This window comes from Staurois parvus, unplaced genomic scaffold (assembly GCF_062004578.1).
Source record: "Staurois parvus isolate SC_StPar_1 unplaced genomic scaffold, SC_StPar_1.0 ptg000019l, whole genome shotgun sequence".
NCBI lineage: Eukaryota > Metazoa > Chordata > Amphibia > Anura > Ranidae > Staurois > Staurois parvus.
Genome location: NW_028317815.1, coordinates 15,828,507 through 15,848,584, shown reverse-complemented (window position 1 = coordinate 15,848,584; position 20,078 = coordinate 15,828,507). Strand labels below are relative to the sequence as shown.

Genomic DNA, 20,078 nt, shown 5'->3' with positions numbered 1-20,078 from the left:
GCTTTTTTTTTTTTTTTGGGGGGGGGAGGAGGGGTCATAACCCTATACCTGTCCTTTAAAATTTACCATTTAAAAAAAATTTACGTTTATAATATAAATGTAATCAATATCTTTCCAAGGATTTCAGGAAAACAATCAGAGAAGGTCAAATTAGGCAACTGTTTCCCAGCCACAAACCTCTTCCTCACAGTTTTCATCTTTTTTTTATGCTATACGGCTATGTGTGGGTCTTAGATTGTAAGCTCCAAGGAGCAGGGCCCTCCTAACCCACTTGTATTGAACTGTATTGTTGCTGTATTGTCTCCCTTTATATTGTAAAGCTCTGAGCAAACTGTTGGCGCTATATAAATCCTGTATTATAATAATATAATAATATACATGGATGTGCCTGTTCCATACAAATGCTGAAGGAGTGTGCTGGGGGAAACCATCTTTATGTGTTTGACAGACTTCTGGGAAATTACAATTGATACATTTTTTTGATGAAAGATATCGCTGTGATCTGAGGCATATAAGAAAAAAATTGAAACATTTTATTTGATAAATATAAAAAAATAATAAGATTCTTACCCTTTCTGTATAGTTCCTACAACATTAACATTGTACTTGACTTTAAAGTTAAATGCATAGGACACACCAGCAGCAATAATTGTCTGCAAGCATAAGAAATATTAGAATACAATTAATTAAAAACTAACATTGTTTAACCGAGTGAATGTTAGATCAGTGCTAGATTAAACTGTATGGATGTCCCTAGTAGTCAAAACTTTGGGCCCCCCCTGCAGGTTTCTTGAGGTGTGTGTATACTCTAGTGGGATAACATTGAACTAAGTAGTGTGCAGGTTGGTTGCTAGATGGAGCTGATCATCACTATGGCATATTACAGGTACGTAGGTCGCACCAACATTTTTTTACAAACTGACAGCTGAATGAATATGAGCTTTTAGGAGGCAAACTGTAATGTGAACCTGATGTCTATGGTTTATGTACTTTATGTACTCCATGAAAACATTTTTTCCCATGCAGTGGGGCTGTGCTCTTTTTGTCCAGGGGTGAGGACAGCAGAGGTATACTTACCTAATCTGCTGATCCTCCCAACGCAAGACCATTCCCTGCTGTTCCTGCCCCCTGCGATTTAGCGATTCTGTGCGGAGGATTGTTTATGACATCATTACGCTTATAGACCAGCTCTGGAAGAGAGGATGGCAAGAACAGTCCACCATCGGACATGGGGGAGTGCTGGTTTCCAAACGAATGAAGGATTATGTGTGTATAAGCTCTACATTCACCCCTAGACAAAACGAGCAGTTAACCCATGCAGTGCGGGCACAGCCCCACTGTATGGGACTAAAAGAAATTTCTGCTTTAAAGCGGAATTTTACTACAACTTCACTACATCTAAGAACCACAAATCAAAACAGCTATTTAATTCATTTTTAATATTCAAAGAAAACTCCCCCATCCATCCATGTCTCCATGCTTTATTTTGCTGAGAAATCACTCAGAAAAAAACACCCCCTAGCAGTTCTGGCTGTGGCCATCTTGAATAAGGGCAGTAGCATTTACTTCCTGGAATCCATCTTCCCTTAGTTTAGGCATGCAGACAGGGCGGGTGTGCTTAACTGACAAAACCCTTCCTCCCCATCTCCACTTCTGAAGACTCCTGGATTGTATGGCATAATTTGCCTTGGCATGGAAACAAGGACATAACTGAAAAATTGTTTAAAAAAGTTTAAAATATGTAAATATCATATAGTTTCCTATCTATTTACTAATGCTAGCAGCAAAAGGATTAAAAATATTCAGTGTTGATTGGAAGAGTGAAGCTCCGCTTTAAGTTGTTATTGGGTATATTACAATAATACAGTATTTTTTCTATAGTCTTTAAAGTAAAGTTTTCATTTCTTGAGTTGATTCATTTTTACTATCTTTTGTAAAAATTTTAAGAAAGCTTTGTTGTAATTTTCTTTCTAGATCAAATCAATGTGATTTTGATCCATTGTTGCAGGGCCCTTAAATGGCATGGGGCTCATCCAGCACTGTATTAGAATTATATTTAGAAAACCAATTACAGGTGTACCTCAGTTTACGAATGCCTCGGTTAATGTAATTTTCAGTTTACGAATGAAAATCCATTGAAAATAATGCCTCAGTTTATGAATTTTTTTCGTAATACAAACAAATTAATTGGTTTTCAATGCATTTAAATTTTTTTTTAATCATGTCCCTGTACAGTATTATGCTTTTAAAGTGCACTTTATAAAGAGTTTTGAACAGATAAGACTTTTTTTTTTCTTTTTTCTGACCTCCGAAACGGATTAATTGGTTTTCAATGCATTTACAATTTTTTTTGAATCATGTCCCTGTACAGTATTTATGCCTTTAAATTGCACTTTATAAAGAGTTTTCAACAGATAAAAGACTTTTTTTTAACTTTTTTTCTGACCTCTGGAACGGATTAATTGGTTTTCAATGCATTCTCATGGGAAACCGCGTTTCGGTTTACGAATTTTTCACAATACGAAAAGTCCCACGGAATGCATTAAATTCATAAACCAAGGTACACCAGTATATAGGCAACTGAAGTTTATATTTCCATGCATTTAATTTTTGCTGTATGTGACTGTCTAGCCAGGGTGTGGAGATATCAGATATGCTTGCATGCTCCATGATCATTTTATCACTTAAAGTGTTTTTCTCTCAGTGTCAGGTAAACGTGTCAGAAGAGACTCATGCTGATAACAGAGGAATAAGGGAGCAGACAGCACCACTTTAAAACAACTTTAAAGAGTCTTTAAACTCAAGAACAAAAATGTTACAAAATGTAGTTTACCAGTTCATAGTCTTCTGTTTCTCAGACTTATTTCCCTTTATTTTCTCCTAGTGATCCTGCCAATACACACTTCCTGTGCTAGGATGACAACACTCCCTTAATGTACTGTATCTATGGAGGAAATACATTGTCACCCTAGATTGCTCCCTCCTAATTTTGACCACAGAACCCACCCATATCTATAACATAGAGTAAGGTTTTTGCAGTTCACAAAGATGAACTGGGCGGGGCTGAGAAGACTGCTTGTCTTGACGTCTGGCAGGATCAACAGGTATTTGTTTTTTTGCCCTGTTGACTAGATATATCAAAATTCTTTCAATGGTATACTTATCAGATCAAAAGGGAAAAAATATAAGTTCATTGTTAGAATTTACCTAACTTTACTTTCTCTTATCTGCACTGCTTCTTTATGAGATATTTATTTCATAAATTGGACTTACCATAATGATCTCTATAGGAATTGGCACAGGTAATTTTGACTTGTAACGGGCATTAAGTTCTTTCACAACGTAAACACAAATCATTATTATGATTGCTATGACAAGATCAGCAATATTGGTCTTTGTGATTTGGGAAAATATACTCTTTAATGCCTACAAAGTCCAATAGATAAAATAGTTAATAATCTAAAAAGAACACAGACTAGATGTAGGAAAGGCATATAATATTTACAAGTACATTATTACCATACAAGAGCCTCTGAAATTTTATAAAACATATGTGGTCGTGAATTACTACTGAAAGAGCATCAGAATAATCTGTCCTTACTACTGATTTACGCTACTAATTCATTATTTATAAAAGTGCTCATGCACCAAAAATATTGCAGCAGTCCTATACTTGTGTTAAATTCCACAATGCATATAAATTAAAAACCAGGTGGAAAGCGTATAAATATAATCATGTGCCTATATACAACACAACTAAAAAAAAGTCCTAAATTAGTGAAGGTGCTTGTGCTCAGCTTAATTGCAATATCTTGGTTCATCAATCATCTAAAGAGTGCTCCACTGTGCTCGACAAAGTGCCCCACATGGACTATCACTCACCCTTAGCCAATGACCATCTATCTCTAGAGTGGTCTGTAACGCTTTAAGGACAATTCCCAATGAGCCAGTTGTCTCCAGACCTCCACGAGTTGGAATAAGCATATCACCACAAAAAAAGGAAAAAAAAGAGGGTATCCCATAGTGTAAAACTGTTTGGTAGTTTTATTGGGGGTAAATCTGTTAAAACTTCACTCACAAGTAAAATGCCTGTGCCTGGCACCTGGTGTACTCAGCCTTGTTACTCCTAATTACATAGAAGCCGCTGTGCTAGACACTCCTTGGAGCGGCATGCGTTCCACAGGGCAGAAGTGACATCGGAGGAAGTTGCATCATCAAACCTCGACGCGTTTCAATCAAAGAGTACTGCCTGAAGACAATCTTTGATTGCAACGCGTTGAGATTTGATGACGCAAATTCCTCCGATGTCACTTTCGCCCTGTGGAATGCGTGCCTCTCCAAGGAGCGACTGCCAATAAGGAGGGAGACACCCAGGACAACCGAGGCTCTCGTGCACATCTCTGGATTGAGATGGGGCTCAGGTAAGTTTTTGGGGGAGGGGGCTGCTGCACACAGAAGGTTTTTACAAGCACTTTAAAGCAGAGTGTATCTATTAACAAGACCATTGAGACTGAAATCTAGATATTTATTGCACCTTTCATAAGAAGAACTATTGATCCTGTGTGAACAGGTGATAATTGTTATTTCATGGACAATGACACTATTAGCAGCGTAGTACAAATAATAAGGAATGCAATGCTATGTGGTCACATAAATATCTACCTTTAAACATTAAATAGCAGTCCATCAACTAAGAGGATAGCACCTGTGCATACAGCAGTTCATGTAATTAACACGCCCATTAGAGTGGATTAGCATGGAAGAGTAATAAGAAACTGATAGTTTCCTGTTTGACGATCCCTGAAAACCATTCTCTTTGAGCCTGTGTTCACATATGTGCAGTGCGGTATATCACATGTGATTCACACAGGAACCACACTGCATTCCTGTGCAAATCACATGTGATTTGTGTTCGGTGCGATTGGATGACTCTATTCGCACCACACCAAAAACGTGCAGGACCCTTTTTTGGGTCCGCACTAGCATCGGATCACATCAGTATTCACACCTATGCGATCCGATTCTGCACATCACACCGTGTTTTGCGGACTGCTTTCAGGGTGTTGTTAACTTAACATACACACCCGCAGCAGTTCACATGAACAGGGTGCGATTCTGATGCAGTGTGGAATTTGCACTGAAAACGCTGCAAATTCCGCACCGCATCAGTGTGAAGAAGCCTATCCTGCTTCTAACTATTAAACTGCCTTTTATTTCTTCCATCAGATCATCCCCCCACAGCTATTACCTTTTGTATCACTCAGCCCTTCCTCCTAGATTGTAAGCTCTAATGAGCAGGGTACCTAACTCCAGGCATTTTGTTTATTTCATAACCCTCTTGGAGAAGGGGAAAGGTTAGAGCCTCTGTCATGTTTTTATTACCCTCTGTGATGTGACCTACTGAGGAGATTCCTCTTCCCCTCCTTTTAGAACTACAAGTATAGTACAGGACTTTCACAAAAAAAAGTGAACATCTGTCATTATAATTGTACAATACCAGCCATACTTACATAAAAATTGGACAGTGGCCCACTAGATGAAGGAATTTTAACTCCAAAAACATATTTTAATTGTGACACCACAACTTCAATTGCTGCAGCAGTTGTGAAACCATTAATTAAAGGTTCCGACAAATATATCACTATGAAGCCAATTCGTAGAAGTCCTAAAGCCAACTGCAAAAAAATATAACATTACCAGCATTATATGTTAATTCAACTAAAACAGAAATATAAAATGGAAAAAAAAAACTAAAAACATAAAATATAATGTTTGTAATCTTACAAACATACATTTCACTTATATGTACCCATACTGCATAACAATACAATATTACTTTGTGTTCTCTTTGTTCTTACATATATTAACCTTAAATTTCACAGGCATAACATTCTTTTTTAATATGGAGCTTAAAGTGACACTAAACTCTTGTTGAAATAAAAAAAATCTATTCAAATATGTATTCTTAAAGTGGAAGTTCAGTCAACAGCTAACTAAAACTAAACCTACTCCCACCCCCATTCTAAGACTGTTGGATCTAACCCTGTAAAGAAATACCTTCTATTGCTCTCAGTCTCCTCCAAATATCAAAATTACTTCCTTTTTTTTTTTTTTGCAATGATCTGACTCCCTGTTCCTTTCACACTAGTGGACGTATCCTTTTTTCAGGTGGACCCAAATGGACCCTCCATTCACCTCTATGGAGTGGCGGGTGTAAATTATCATGTCTCCGTTTATACCCAGTTACATTCAATCTGATCCAATCCACTAAAAACAGATAGATGGGGATCTTTTCCCCTTCTGTCTAGCGCATCGAATGGCAGTTGGGTGTAAATGGACAGGTGGTTTGTTTACATTTCGGCTAGAGAGAAAAGCAGGCTGTGTCTACTTTGCATAAGCGGAACAGACACAAACCAGCTAACTGCCTGCTCGGTGAGGTTCAGTAGATAGATCCCCCGCTGAGCAAGTGGACTGCTGGCGGAGTCTGCACTGTGAGAAAGGGGCCTTCGAGAGTGGCTACGTTTATTCTCCATTGTCCCACTGTATGTAGAAAGTCACCCTCTATTGCCCACTCTTGAGATGGACTATGGTCTATGGGATTTGCAGTATGCATAGAGCAGTGCACATGACCACAACTAACCTGCACTACTTGTTCCAAACATATGGAAGTGGGAGGGGGGAGGGAGGTTCAGGAGCTCATTGAGGACATTACAAGGAGGTTTAAAAAAACAGAAATAAATTATTTTATGAAAAATAGATTACAGGTCCATTAAGTAGTGGATGTGTATTGATTATTTTTGGAGAATAAGGATATTGTTTAAGAAAATCCCTTAGATTTTGGCACTGCTAAAATGATGTGTCACGTGACAACCCTGATGGAGTCCTTTGGTGGCTCCGAAACATCACTATGTTGTTTTAACGTGAAAAATAAAGAAGCTAATATATTATATACAGGTGTGTTGATGATGAACTCTAGTCACCTGTACCTTCATAAAAGACCTGTTTACCAAGTACTGTATAATTATTCTTTTGCGGGCTTCTGTGTATGTTGCTTAAACAGTATTTTCAATTTTGCAGTCAAATTAAAAAAAGAAAAAAAACCTATCACTATATGTTTGTTGTATATAGGGTATGTGTTCCCATTAATAAAGCATGCCTAAAACTTCTCTTTTATTTTTATTGTTTGAATGCCATTAACAAGAACAATGGCCACAACATTTGGCCAACAAGACAAAACAAAAATGTCAATATACAGTATGTTAGTATAGGCTGGGAGAGATCGCACGGTGCTGGTTCTAATGGTGTATATTAAGACACATTTGATTGGATGGATGTTGGAGTAGTAGGCAGCAAGCAAAGGGAAGAGGGGGAGGCCTCAATGTTTAGATTAATAAGTCCAATTCAATTGAAGAGGGGTGTGGAATGTCAATTGGAGGATCATTGATTAACATTAGATGCCATTGAGTGTATTGAAAGCATTGCAATACAGATTGTTGAATTTCTACTGGTAAGGTTTGATTGAAGGATTCCCAAATGTTGAAGAAATTTTGAAATCTCAATTTCCTATGCAAGGAGGCCTCCACCCATTCCATGCGAAAAACGTAGGACAATTTAGCTATGAATAAAGAGATAGTAGGGGTTTTCATGCCACAAGGGACATGATAGTAAGAAGTTGCTTGCAGTCCCTTGAGATCCCATTCAGACATCAGAGGCAGGTAGTTTACTAAGTATGTAGTAGCATAGTGCACTACAGAGTTCCAAAAAAGGAAAAATCCCAGGGCAAGACCAAAAAGCATGGAACGTGTCCGCATCTAATTGTTTACATTTTAAGCAGTGAAAATAGGCACTTAGGCCCACAGGTAGGAAAGATGCGGAAATATTGCAGAGATAGTGTATATAAGAGTGATGGAAAAGTCGAAGCATCATTTCACGGTACATTGTGTCTTTGATTGTGCCCCCTAACAAATGCAGTAATTTTAGAAAAGCATTAAGCAAAAGCTGAGGGGAATTCTTCTTCCATTTGTTAAGACCAGCTGGTGAAGAGGAATAGTCCAGCAGTTGTATGAAAAAATTGTATAGAATGGAAATTGCTTTTTACCTGGGTTAGAATGTCCCAGTAGTGTATCCAAAGAACTTCCTCAATCCTTCTAAGACTATCTTTTAAGAATAGATTCAATGTATGATCTCATTTGTAAAAATAGAAATGGATTATTAGATAAAGAAGGACATTTCTCTAGGGCTACATTGAAAGAAAGTAGTTATTTGTTGTTGACATCCACTAAAAATTTGATATGGCAAAGACCTTCAAGATGCTACTGCTTAAGAGTAGGAAGGCCAAAAAATTCCTGGAAGTCTTCATTGTTCCATATAGGACGGAAAGGACATGCATGGCTGTTTAAAAAGCAATATGTGCATATTTTATGCCATGCCAACCAGTATAAGAGGGGATTGTCTGTCACGCTTTATTTATATAAAGAATATCAAGTTGTTTTGGAGGGTTATATTTTGATCAAGTTCAATGTTCATGTACATCGAGGTGCCATGAATCCAGTCCTAATACCTAGTTAAAAATGCTAAGTTGTACAGTTCCAGGTAAGGAAAATTACGGCCACCTTACTGGGAGGTTGTTGTATGATACGTAGACCTATTGTTGCTTTCCTGCTGCCACAAATTCTCAAGACATCTTATCAACATATTTAAGTTCAGAGTTTTTGGGGAGTAGAGGGAGGACATGCATTGGGTAAAAAAGTTTAGGAAAGGCTACCATTTTTATTAGGATTAGTCTACATTTATAGGAAATATTAAAGTGCATCCAGGAGGCAAGGGATGCTTTTAGGGAGCGTAGCAGGGGAGGAATATTGGTCTTATATAGGTTATGGGGATTTTACGGTATGGATACTCCTAGGTAATAAGTCCTTTCTCTGCACCAGATAAAATTATACGGATTGCTCATAGGGTGGTTAAGGCAGTTAGTTAAATAGAGTGTTTTTGATGTAACAACGTTGATGCTGTAACCAGAAATTAGGCAAAGAGAATTAATAATAGGCATTGTATTGAGAAGAAATACTCTGGATGTGAAATAAAAAGGAGCAGGTCGCCAGCAAAAGCAGTGATTTTAATTGTTTTGTGGCCTATGGTTTTGCCTTCAAAAGTGGGTTGAGTCTCAAGCAGGCAAAGTAAGTGTCCAGTGCAAGGGTAAAAGAATGGGAGAAAGGGGGCAGCCTTGCTTGGTGCCTCTGGATATTGGTATTGGGGAAGAGAATTGATTATTGGTAATTAGTTTGGTATGCAGTTATATGATAGATACAGTATATTGTATGAAAGAGGAGAAAACATCCAAAAACCCTAGTGGAGAAAATTAAGAGGGACCAGTTTATTTAATCAAGGGGAGGGGGGCAAGAAGAAGAATGTTGTTTTGCTTGGAATGTAGCTGCAATTGGTGCTCTGATACCCATGGTGGAGTGCTTATTATAAAGGAAGCCTAACTGGTGAGGGGGTGAACAATGTTGGCATATGGGATTGGATGCAATCTGCCATGATTTTAGCTAGTAGTTTGTAGTCTGTGTTTAGTAACGATAGAGGTCACTACAAGTGAACAGATTCAGGGTTTGTCTCTGGTTTCAAAGTAAGGGTAGTGTATGCTTCATTACATTTAGCATATGGGGTGTTATGTTCAAGAATGGAGTTGTAGAGAGCTATGAGTACTGGGGAGAGGTCTGCACACCGTCCAGGGGTTTTATTGTTGGCTGAATCTTTAATGGCCAGTTGAATTTCCAAAGATGTAATTGGGAAGCTTTTAATGTTTATTGGAGGTATGTTTTGGTAAGCAAGCTTGGTCTATCAGTTGCTGAAGTAGGGATGGTTGAGAGATTTGGGCAGTGTAAAGATGGGTATCATAATGCTAAAAGGCTGAAACTATAGACTGTCTGTTTCTGGTGCTAGTTTGGAGGCTGGGATCTGTTATTTTGAGAAAAAATACTTTTTAGATGTTCCTAGGAGAAAGTGTCAAGGAGGATTGAAACACTGTGTTCAAATCTAGTTTTCTTGTTTACAACTGATAATGAGACCTGCCAGAACAGTACATATCAGGTTAATTATGGCAAAAACAATTCCCTGGCACCTCTCATAAACAAACAGAACTATGTATGATTTTTCTGTAGGATCTAAAAAGATAAGCTGCATTTTTTTAAACTTATACTATGTTAATGGGAACATAAAAATTCCCTATGCAAAGTGTACCTTCCTTTGTAAAGTGAACAGTGAATTTGCTTTTAGTAAACCAACCCAACTGTCTCTGCTGGGGAGAGTCAACTCCCTTGTGAATCCTAGTTACTATTGACACTAGGACCAAAAATGAAGGAAAAAAAACTAAGTTTAATTTTTCTCTAGAAAAGGAAGAGAGGGGAATTGAAGGGAGATTTCTACAAAGGGAACAGAGGGCAAAAGGGAAACAGAGAGCCAAATTTTGGAGGGAACAGAGGGCAAAAGTTTGAGTTGTCACCAGAAAAGGAAGAAAGGGTAAATCTTCCCATGGGCATCTGTCTAAGAGGTGATTTTGCTCACTTTGAAGAGATTTCCTCTTCATTACTGTTGTACCTAAGGGACAGGAATTGAAGGGAGATCTCTACAAAAGGAACAGAGGGCAAAACAACTGAAAGGTGTTTTAGCCATTCCATATTCTACTTTGAACGTTTTGCAATACATACATTTGAAGTTAGCCTATTCTAAGATTGGTTGTGGATCAGCAGCTGATCTAGCAGGCAGATTTTAATACGGTTCATACTTGGAAGTCATTGTTTTATGACCATACAGACCTGAATAATTCCAACCAGAAACGTTAGAGATGCTGCTACAATGATACGTTCATCATTCAGTAAATCTTCAGCTGTAGAGTTAGTAATACTGGAGTTTGTATTTCCAAACTTATCTTCAGGTACAAGTGTAGCTACAACTGAGCCAACCATCAGGCTCACGACAGGGAAAGGGCCTAAACAGATAAATCATGATAGAATTTATCACACATTTCAACTTGTGTATTATCTATTTATATAATATACTGTTTACCTACTACTATCATCACACATCTCTAATATTATGTTGTCATGTAACTTACCTGCTGATATATGTCTGGAAGTTCCTAGGAAAAAGTAGACTACAACTGGGAAGAATGATGTATATAATCCATAGCCAGGCGAGACATTTGCGAGGAGTGCATAAGCCAAACCTTAAACACAAACACAAGTTACATTTTTAAAAATGTGTTACAAGAGTTCTAAATCAAGGCTGTATTGCTGAGAAAAAACTGCCTGCCTGTAACTCATGCACACAACTATCCTGACCACTGAAACTACAAAATGAAAAGTAGTTAAAGATGTCTTTACATGTGCCAGGCAATTGTCACTGCAATGCCTAACAGCTGTATTGCTGAAATGTCTTCATTTAAAGGATAAGTTCACCTTTACCAAAAAACAATAAATGTACATATATTGGCAGCAAAAATTTGTGCATTTATTATTCCACTCCCCAGCTACTTTATTAGATACACCTTGCTAGTACTTGGTTGGACCCCCTTTTGCCTTCATAACTACCTTCATTCTTCGTGGCATAGATTCAACAAGGTGTTGGAAACATTACTCAGAGATTTTGGTCCATATTGACATGATAGCATCACGCAGTTTGTCAGGAAAGGCCTGCCCATAGTGCAGGTGAAGATCCACGGTGCACAAATATGTGCATGTGCAGAGTTATAGCGAACCGGGCAGATGTGCGGGTGCTTGGGCATAGGCGTGCACACATGTGCGCATGCATGTGCACTCGCGCATCCAGGCACGTCTGTCACTAATGCTGGCACCAAAGGGGTTATTTAAACTGGATGCAGTAAATGTCTCATTGCCGTTTGGTCTTATCCCTGCTTCTGTTCCCTGATTCCTGTGATGGACTCCTTATACCGGACCAGCTTGTTCCTGACCTCCGCTTGACCGCTACCTGCCCTGACCTCTGGCTCGCCTTGGATTACCCTTCTGTCTCCCGCTCCTATCTAATTGATCTTCAGCTGCTGACCTGGCCTGTGACCTGACTACTCTTCCTCCTGCCATTTATGCCTGATCTGCTCGACCGCTACTGAACCCATCTCGTGTGACCCTGCATCCTCAAAATGCATCCATCCATCCAGCACGGTTGCATCCGGATCCTGCTCCCTGCCTTCAGCCTGCCCTGCAGTCCACCTCCCTACCAGATACTACTGGACTGATCACAGGCACTCATACCCAACCGTGTAGCCGCTGTCTCACCATCAGCAGTCTTTGAGCCAGAATTGTACGGGAGGCCTGCCTCTTCACATCAGGCTCACTATCCAGGTACGTGACACAGTTGCTGCAGATATGTTGGCTGCACATCCATGATGCAAATCTCCCATTCCACCATATTCCAAAGGTGCTCTACTGGATCTGGTGACTGTGGAGGCCATTGGAGTACGGTACAGTGAACTCATTGTCATGTTTAAAAAAACAGTTTGAGATGATTTGAGCTTTGTGACATGGTGCATTATCCTGCTTGAAGTAGCCATCAGAGGATGGGTACACTGTAGTCATAAAGGAATGGACATGGTCAGCAACAGATAGGTCGTGGCATTAAAATGATGCTCAATTGGTACTAAGGGATCCAAAGAGTGTCAAGAAAATATCCCCACACCATTACACCACCACCACCAGCCCGAACCGTTGATACTGTACAAGGCAGGATGGATCCATGCTTTCATGTTGTTTATGCCAAATTCTGACCCTACCATCTGAATGTCACAGCTGAAATCAAGACTCATCAGACCAGGCAATATTTTTCCAATAAGATTCAACCAAAAAACACTCGCGCTGAATGCTTGCATTAATAAATGAAAAAATTACTTCAATAACTAACATAAAATAGTAATTAATAAACACTAATGCCACCTTAAATCAAATATACCATGCATAGATAAATTAACATTAATAGTCCAGTGGCACTGTGATCAACAAAAAACAAAACAATCGTGATATATATCAATCAATTAAAATAAAGTCCATTGTGATACGTGGATATCTATGTCAGTGTAGCAATCTTCAAATATTCCCACAGCAAAATCACACCACATGCTCATAAAGAAGGCTTCCCTTTTGGGTATGCACTCACCAGACTCACATGCCGTCCATTCTCATGGTCGCCATGTATCGCTTGTGAATCTCCAACAGGGGTATCAGCATGTAAACTCAAAAATCTCCATAAATCTCCATTACTCCTCTCCACCAGATATAATGGTCATGTAAAAATAAGAGATAAACTCCAATGGTACAATAACCAATAACACCTTTTATTAAATAAATGGACAGCCACTCACAAAATAAACCAATAAAAAATGCCTGTGGTATTAAGTGTAGTGGGATGCATGTATTGTGTGCTCCACATCGCCGGTTCCCAAACAATGGCGCTCCTGCGTCACTTCCAGTTCAAAACGTCACTTTCAGGCGCCGCACAGCCTCACCCTGATGCGTTCACTTCCGACTTAGTCATAGGGATAGCTGTACGGCGTGGCAACTCTCCCTACGTACCAGGGGCGGACTGACAACTCATGGGGCCCCCGGGCAATAAGGGATCATAGGGCCCCTGTGTCCTTGCCCAAACACAAAAAAGCCTGTGAAAAAGGTACCAGGGGCATCTCATGGGGCCCCCTACTGACCCCGGGCCCTTGCGCTATGAACCCTCCCCAACGCTATCATTGTTTGATCGCTGACATTGGGTATAACTGTTCAAGGTCTGCCCATTTTATTATTATTATTATTATACAGGATTTATATAGCGCCAACAGTTTACTCAGCGCTGTACATTATAACATTATAATGGGAGACATTACAGTAACAATACGAATCAATACACAAGGGGTTCGAGGGCCCTGCTCCTTGGAGCGTACAATCTAGGAGGGAAGGGATAGTAGAACAGGAGGAAATAGCTGTGGGGGATGGAATGGTAGGAAGAGTGGAGGAGTTCAGTAATTAGCTGAGGGCAGGGTAGGCTTCCCTGAAGAGATAGGTTTTCAGAGTGCTCCTAAAGGTGAGGAGAGTAGGTGATAGTCTGATGGATTGGGGTAGGGAGTTCCAGAGGATTGGGGAAGCCCTGGAGAAGTCCTGGAGACGGGCATGGGAGGAGGAGACCAGGGAACTAGAGAGTAGGAGGTCTTGTGAGGAGCGGAGAGTACGTTTTGGGTGGTATTTGGATACCAGATCGGTGATGTAGCTTGGGGCAGTATTATGAACAGCTTTATACGTCAATGTTAGTATTTTGAATTTTATCCGTTGGGCAATCGGAAGCCAGTGGAGGGATTGGCAGAGAGGGGTGGCGGATATGGAGCAGTTAGTAAGGTGGATGAGTCTGGCCGCAGCATTCAAGATAGACTGAAGCGGGGATAGCCTGTGGTGAGGTAAGCCGATGAGGAGGGAGTTACAGTAGTCGAGGTGTGATATAATGAGGGAGTGAATGAGTTGCTTAGTGGTTTCCGGGGTTAGGAATGAACGTATTTTGGAGATGTTGCGGAGGTGAAGTCTACATGAGTTTGTCGGCGAATGGACCTGGGGCTGGAAGGACAGATTGGAATCTAGGATGACACCTAGTACTCTGGTTTGAGGGGAGGGACTGATGGTGGTGTTTTTGGTCTTGATTTTCGAAGTCGGGGGGGGGCGCGGGCTGGGGGGAAAACTAGGAGCTCAGTTTTGGAAAGATTTAGTTTGAGGAACTGGAGTGACATCCGGTCCGATATGTCGCTCATTAGGCTTGTGATACGGACGGAGACTGAAGGGGTGAAGTGAGTGGTAGAGAGATAGATTTGCGTGTCGTCGGCATAGAGATGGTAGTTGAAGCCATGAGAGTGTATCAATTGGCCAAGGGAGGATGTGTAAATGGAGAAGAGAAGGGGCCCGAGGACAGAACCTTGAGGGACCTCAACAGAGAGGGGGAGTGAAGAGGAGGTGGCAGCGTTATAGGTAACACTGAAGGAGCGCTGTGATAGATAGGAAGAGAGCCAGGAGAGAGCGGAGTCTCTGAGGCCAAGAGAGTGTAGTTTTTTGAGGAGGGGGGGTGATCAACTGTGTCGAAAGCTGCAGAAAGGTTGAGGAGTAGGAGCACTGAATAGTGGTCATTAGCTTTGGCGGTTAGCTGGTCATTGGGGAGTTTGAGTAGGGCAGTTTCGGTGGAGTGTAGGGGGCAGAAGCCAGACTATAGGGGATCAAGGAGGTTGTTGTTGGTGAGGTGGGAACTCAGGCGATTATAGACTAAGCGCTCTAGGAGTTTGGATGTAAATGGCAGCAGGGAGATGGGTCTAAGGTTGTTCAGGTCGGTGGGATCCAGGGAGGGTTTTTTAAGTATGGGAGTGATGTGCGCGTGTTTTAGAGGGGAGGGGAATGTGCCAGTAGAGAGGGAAAGATTAAAGATGTGCGTGAGGGAGCGTAGGATGGAGGAAGAGGGTGATCATAGGAACTGTGAGGGGACAGGGTCAAGGGGCAGGTGGTGAGGCGGGCTTCAGAGAAGACCTTAGTGACCTCAACAGTGGTAGCGAGGTCGAAGGAGTGGAGTGTTGAGGGGGTTTTAGTGTGAGGGATGTTAGGTGGGGTGGAAGTCTGGGCAGTGGCAAGGTCGAGGGAGTGGAGTGTTGAGGGGGTTTTAGTGTGAGTGATGCTAGGTGGGGTGGAAGTCTGAGCAGTGGCGATGTCCTTACGAATTGCGTCAATCTTGTTTTTGAAGTGGTTAGCAATCTCGTGGGCGATGAGTGAGGTACTGGGTGGAGGTGGGGATGGAGAGAGTAGAGAGTTAAAAGTAGAGAAGAGCCGGCGAGGACTGGAGGAGAAGGTATTAATGAGGGTAACAAAGTAGGCTTGCTTGGCAGCGTGAAGGGAGGAAGTGTAGGTTAGGAAGGCAGATTTATATCGGGTGAACGCTTGTTGGGATCTGGTTTTGCGCCATAGTCGCTCCAGCGCACGACTGCGTAGTTGGAGATTTTTGGTATGGTCAGTCTGCCAAGATTTCAGTTTGTTTTAATTGAGTTGTACAGTTTTTAGGTCACATTACAGGTGGAAAAAGTTCTGAAATGATTTATCTTTGTCTCAATTTTTTACATCACAGAAACCTGACATTTTAACAGCGGTGTGTAGACTTTTTATATTCACTGTATGTTTCATAGGATATTTTAAATGCTGAATATATTAGTGGGAGAAAATTACTGAATTTGAAAATAGAAAATGAATACAAAAGACTAATTTCTTCTTTTTTTTGTAAATGCACTATGGCTAATTAAAATACCATGCGGCAAATTTATAAACATTTGCTGGAACATTTGCTACCTGACATATTACTGCACTTTTGCCAAGTACACATTTTATGACATTTGCCCAAACTTTCTTGTATTTATACTGTATTATGCATAAAAGCACCAGCCTTTAGTAGTTATTGTGATGCTGGAAATGGGGAAGGTTAGTATTTTATTTGCCCCATTTCTGATGTTACTAGCCCAGGACATCAAGCAGACAGGTTGGTATTTCCAGCCTCTCTGCCATAAATACATCAACTCACATCGCCTTTAATATTGTCCATGCTTTTTTAGGGGTTCCCAAAAAATGTGCACCAGACTTGATGCTGACAGTCCAGGGTTCTTCAGCACCCCCTTTTATAAGGAGAGTGGACTTAGGTGTCACCAAACCTATGTACAAGTAGATTGCCACATCCTCTTTAGTTAACAGGTTCTAGGGGTCTTTGTACTGCTGACCCTGTCACTCTGCATACAGCATGATGAATGTGCCTGCAAAAGTTATTGACATTTTTTTTTTTACTTGCATAAAGAGCACTCACCTTGTAATACAGCTACAAGCCCTGTTGTAACTCCTGATATGATGTCACTGAGAATCCACTCCTTAAATCGATAAGCAGGGAGCCAGGAAATAATAGGGAAGAAAGATAAAGCAACCCTCTTAGCTTTCTGAGAGGAACATCTACAATTAAAGTCAAAATGACTAATTTTAGTCAAACATACATACAGTTTGTGATGACTATAACATAACATAAAACGTAATGCAGTTACCACAAGGACTTAAAAAAAAACATACTTTTAGCTGGCAAAACAGAACTGTGCCACAATATTTTGAACCACAGAAAACTAAACTAGAGAACAGCTGCAATCCGAATGATGAGTGCATCCATTATGTTTGTTTGAGAGGACAGCACTATTAAAAATACTAAATAAATATACTATGTACAGTCAATCCTATTGCAAATTATAAGTCCAATATTCTATTTATAAAGTGGGCAGCACTACCACTGCTATACTCCAAACATCTATACTAACACACTATAAACTATATATGTCTTCTTTAAACAATATATACCAATGTGCAAAAATGCTATATGTGAAAAAATACAAATAATGTCAGTTATTGCAATCAAAAATACAAAAAGTGATATGTGCACTGTGCAAAATCCTAATAAGCAAATACATATAAAATATGTGCAAACAATCATATATCAATAGCGCTGTCCTCTCAAACATGTTTAGTTGATACACATACCAATTGGATAGCAGCTGTTCTCCAGTTTCATTTTTTGGTTCAAAATACTGTGACACAGTTCTGTAATTTTCTTTAAAGCTATAATAACAATTTGGTTAGTAGAACTCTGCAAACATGGATTTCTTTGGATATATGGATAAGAGAGAAGTGGATTAAGAGGAAGTGTTCACTTCCACCAAAGAAAAAAACAGGAATTGACTTAGAAACAAACTTGAAACAATTAAAACATCTAATGGAAAAATACATTAAAATTTGGTAACACTTTGGAATGTTATATTAGAGAAAAAAAAATTCACACCAAGGACAATAAGGTGGGATATCCCTTGATGGATAAGGAGTTAATGGATGAATGGTTTTCTTTCTTTAAACTGAAAAGGGAAACTGTTGGAGTTACTTATAAAGAGAAAACAGATTAAATTAAGAAAGGTGGAAGCCAGTATTACACAAATTAAAAGAAATTATGGCACTTTTATCAGATATTAATGATTACAAAGAAAGATCAGTACAGGATTGCATCACTAAGGTGGATAGAGACACCAAAAACTAAAAAGTTAAAAAGTATATTAAAGATTACAAAAATGACAAAGTATGCAAATGGCAGAAGAATCTTGTATCTGAGGATTGCACATTCAAACAGTCAACCCCAGATAGAGAAATAACAGAAAATGAGAATATAGATATGAATAAAGATAAAGACACAAAGAAAGAGACATCTTAGAAGAATACACATAGAGTACAATTTCAGAAAGTATCACAAGTCTCTACCCCAAATAGAAATGGTGGGATTAGAACTCCAGAAAGATCACCTCACAAGTATCAAACAGCTGACTTTTTTTTTTCTAGAGAGAGTTACAAGGGCTCCCCCCAAGAGGTTTTCAGAGAATCAGGGCACTCTATTGGCAAAGGGGAGGCCAACAGAACAGAGGAGGATACCACAACAACAGGGGAGGTTTTCAAGGTTACCACAGGGGGGATGAAATTCAGGCCCAATAGGATACAGACCCCATTGGAGAGAATATGGGACACAGAACAGACATATAGAGAATATAGAAAATGGAGAAGAGGAAAGAGAATTAGAAAGTAAAAGGAAGAGAACAACTATTATTTGAATGCGACTTACTGATACATTGGACATTAGTTGTATTTTCTAATGTTGTTCATTTATTTATTGCACTTTATAGGATATAGGATTCACAGGTGTGGAAGTTAGACACATTTTGAAGACTGCAGGAGCCATAATCACATTCATCTGTGTTTCCTTATTTTTGGTTTCCTTTGGTTTTGCACATGCACAAGTAGCGCTGCACCAACAGGTTTTACATATAGTATCTATAGAGGTATACTGTGGTGACACGTACGCTCAGGGCAGCTGCTGCAATTTCATAGGATAAGAACCCATAGTGCATGCCTCCCAACTTTTGAAATTCAAAATGTGGGGCACTGGAGAGAGGAAGTAACCTGTGCCTTGCGTATCGCGATGTGGCAAAAATGGGTGTGGCCAAATGCTTAACAGAGGGAAGGGCCTAAAAGGCATGGTTAAATAAAACTTCCTTGTACCTATAAAACATGCTTTGATTGTTGTGCCACAAGCAAGAGCGTCACGGACACAAACCCCCACACAATCATTTTAAAAAAAAGCCTCCATTACAAATGGTTTTGCACCATTGTGGAAGAGTGCATTACACAAAGTGTGGAAGGATTCAGGAATGCATTATGCACAGAGTGCAGGATTCAAGAATCTGTTACATACAGAGTGCAGGATTCAGGAATGCGTTACCTACAGAGTGCAGGATTCAAGAATGCGTTACATACAGAGTGCAGGATTCAGGAATGCGTTACCTACAGAGTGCAGGATTCAGGAATGCATTACATACAGAGTGCAGGATTCAGGAGTGCGTGTCATACAGAGTGCAGGATTCAGGAGTGTGTTTCATACAGAGTGCAGGATTCAGGAGTGTGTTTCATATAGAGTGCAGGATTCAGGAGTGTGTTTCATACAGAGTGCAGGATTCAGGAGTGTGTTTCATACAGAGTGCAGGATTCAAGAATGTGTTACGTACAGAGTGCATGATTCACAAGTGTGTTTCATACAGAGTGCAGTATTCACTAGTGTGTTTCATACAGAGTGCAGGATTCAGGAGTGTGTTTCATACAGAGTGCATGATTCAGGAGTGTGTTTCATACAGAGTGCATGATTCAGGAGTGTGTCTTATACAGAGTGCAGGATTCAGGAGTGTGTTACATACAGAGTGCAGGATTCAGGAGTGTGTTTCATACAGAGTGCAGGATTCAGGAATGCGCTACATACAGAGTGCAGGATTCAGAAGTGTGTTTCATACAGAGTGCAGGATTTAAGAATGCGTTACATACAGAGTGCAGGATTCAGGAGTGTGTTTGATACAGAGTGCAGGATTTAAGAATGCGTTACATACAGAGTGCAGGATTCAGGAATGCATTATGTACAGAGTGCAGGATTCAGGAGTACATTTCATACAGAGTGCA

At 40.0% G+C, this 20,078-nt stretch overlaps 1 protein-coding gene across 2 annotated transcripts in view; it reads right to left on the bottom strand.

Annotated features, from left to right (window-relative positions):
* The window catches only part of LOC149472904 (chloride anion exchanger-like), an 87,868-nt gene that overhangs the window by 48,762 nt on the left and 19,028 nt on the right, over window positions 1-20,078 (bottom strand). For both annotated transcript variants that reach the window (XR_016313896.1, XM_089685125.1), the window contains exons 3-8: window positions 16,864-17,003; window positions 11,114-11,224; window positions 10,815-10,987; window positions 5,511-5,675; window positions 3,274-3,426; window positions 571-653 (exon numbers count right to left, since the gene is read on the bottom strand). Coding sequence is in view for 1 of the 2 variants with exons in the window: in XM_089685125.1 (XP_089541251.1) it covers window positions 571-653; window positions 3,274-3,426; window positions 5,511-5,675; window positions 10,815-10,987; window positions 11,114-11,224; window positions 16,864-17,003 (825 nt within the window). In the remaining variant the exon portion in view is untranslated. The remainder of the gene's footprint in view (window positions 1-570; window positions 654-3,273; window positions 3,427-5,510; window positions 5,676-10,814; window positions 10,988-11,113; window positions 11,225-16,863; window positions 17,004-20,078) is intronic.